The 2203-nt window shown below is 32.8% G+C and overlaps 1 protein-coding gene across 1 annotated transcript in view; it reads right to left on the reverse strand.

The window, feature by feature from the left end:
* Positions 1 to 1947: 1947 nt before the first annotated feature.
* Positions 1948 to 2203, reverse strand: part of LOC144975925 (uncharacterized) — a 59904-nt gene continuing 59648 nt past the window's right edge. Inside the window, exon 7 of the mRNA XM_078920112.1 lies at positions 1948 to 2067. Within this exon, the coding sequence (XP_078776238.1) occupies positions 1948 to 2067 (120 nt within the window). The remainder of the gene's footprint in view (positions 2068 to 2203) is intronic.

Genomic DNA, 2203 nt, shown 5'->3' on the forward strand with positions numbered 1-2203 from the left:
GTAAATTGTAACACGTCTATACAAAAAAAATCATTTTTGGGATGCAATAAAGTAATATTATTATTATTATTATTATTATTATTATTATTATTATTATTATTATTATTATTATTATTATTATTATTATTATTATTATTATTATTATTATTATTATTATTATTATTATTATTATTATTATTATTATTATTATTATTATTATTATTATTATTATTATTATTATTATTATTATTATTTATTATTATTATTATTATTTGCTCTACATCACTGCTCAATCAATCTCTTATTATTTTCTTTAGTTGAGACCAGCAGAACTCATCTTCAATTCTCCCCCATCTCTTGGAACATCCAATAAATTGCAGACAGGCCCAAATTAGCCTGGCTTACGATTGACATGCATGGCCCAATTAAGGCTCGCCATGTCCCTCTTCAACTGTGCTTTTATTGGGTTTACACTCTGTGTCAGGGACAGTTTTATTGTGATCGTGGAAATTAATAAAATATCGTTAGAAAGAGATAAATCATATATAACGTTCAGTATGGGGTATACAGCTTTGATTTCTTATCGTTCGAGTATTTGTTGCTGTTGCGTGTTTCTTTATTTGTTTTTTTTTGGGGGGTTCTTTAAAATTGTTTTTGCTGTTATTATTTATGCCGTTTTCTTCGGGGTTTTTTGGTTTATTTTTGTTATTGATGATGATGTTGTTTTTGTTGGGGTTTTTATGTTGTTGTCGTTATTTTTGTTGTGATTGATGATCATGTTGTTTTTGTTGGGGAGGGGGGGGGATTCTTGCTGTTGTTGTTTTTGTTGTTATTGATGATTTTGTTTTTCTTTGCTGTTGTTGTTCTTGCTGCTTCTGCTTTTGGTGTGTGTTTGCAAGACTGGTTCCAATCTCGTGGAAGTGTAATAGCAGTCTTCCGGAGGCCTAGATACATATCTTGCATAATTCGCCCGAAGCACCAGGTTTGAGAGCTTTAGCCATGATGAGAGTCATTTAAATCGATCGATATTTGAAGGACGAGTTTTCTGGCCAAATTTTTAAATATAAGTTTATCCAATGTACGGTGGCAGAGCACTATAGATAGTATGCAGTTGACGTCACTCAGGTCTTTGTTATTGATTTTTGCCATCCGCGTTTATGAGTAAGTATCACTAAATTGAATTTACCAGACTATAAACGTTCACGGTTATACTTTACAGTTGTGTGTGTTGGCCCGTTATACTTCAGGGTGGCAATGTTGTGAGCTTCTTATCCAAGCGCATACTATCTATAGGGGGTCAGGAACTCTACCCAGAAGCGTTTACTTTCACGTGTTGTCATATTTTGTCGTGGCCGCTGATGCTGCTGTTATTGTTTCTCTTTAATTATGTTTTATTGCGATAGCACACTGTGTTGTATGGGAATATCCGACACTGTAGGATAATAAATCATGAAGAGAAAAGACGGTCTCACAAAATAGGTTTGATGTGGATGTGTTCATTGATTTAATGTGTTATCGTTGTTGTTGTTGTTGTTGTTGTTGTTGTTGTTGTTGTTGTTGTTGTTGTTGTTGTTGTTGTTGTTGTTGTTGTTGTTGTTGTTGTTGTTGTTGTTGTTGTTGTTGTTGTTGTTGTTGTTGTTGTTATTGTTGTTATTGTTATTGTTGTCGTTGTTGTTATTGATATTGTCGTCGACGTTGTTGTTGTTGTTGTTGTTGTTGCTATTGTTGTTGTTGTTGTTGTTGTTGTTGTTGTTATTATTATTATTGATATTGTCGTCGACGTTGTTGTTGTTGTTGTTGCTATTGTTGTTGTTGTTGTTGTTGTTGTTGTTGTTGTTGTTGTTGTTGTTGTTGTTATTATTATTGATACTGTCGTCGACGTTGTTGTTGTTGTTGCTATTGTTGTTGTTGTTGTTGTCGTTTTTGTTGTTGTTATTATTTTTATTGTCGTCGACTTTGTTGTTGTTGTTATTGCGTCCTTGCATTTGTTAGTAACTGGAGGTTGAGAAAAGATGTAATTTTCATGTTTCTTTTCCTTTTATTTAGGATGTTGACAACGAGAAAGTCGTGTGATAACTCGTCACCCATCTGGTGATGTAAAAACAATAACAATGATCAGTGAGATAAGTCGATTTCATTCACGTTATTTTTTTTGTAAACAACCAAAATGTTTGTCCGAGCATGTGTGGAGGTGTGTAACAAATTTCATGATTTGATTGGTGGA

Source organism: Berghia stephanieae, chromosome 6, assembly GCF_034508935.2.
Source record: "Berghia stephanieae isolate SIO BIC M18660-M18661 chromosome 6, UCSD_Bste_1.3, whole genome shotgun sequence".
In the NCBI taxonomy this organism is placed as follows: domain Eukaryota; kingdom Metazoa; phylum Mollusca; class Gastropoda; order Nudibranchia; family Aeolidiidae; genus Berghia; species Berghia stephanieae.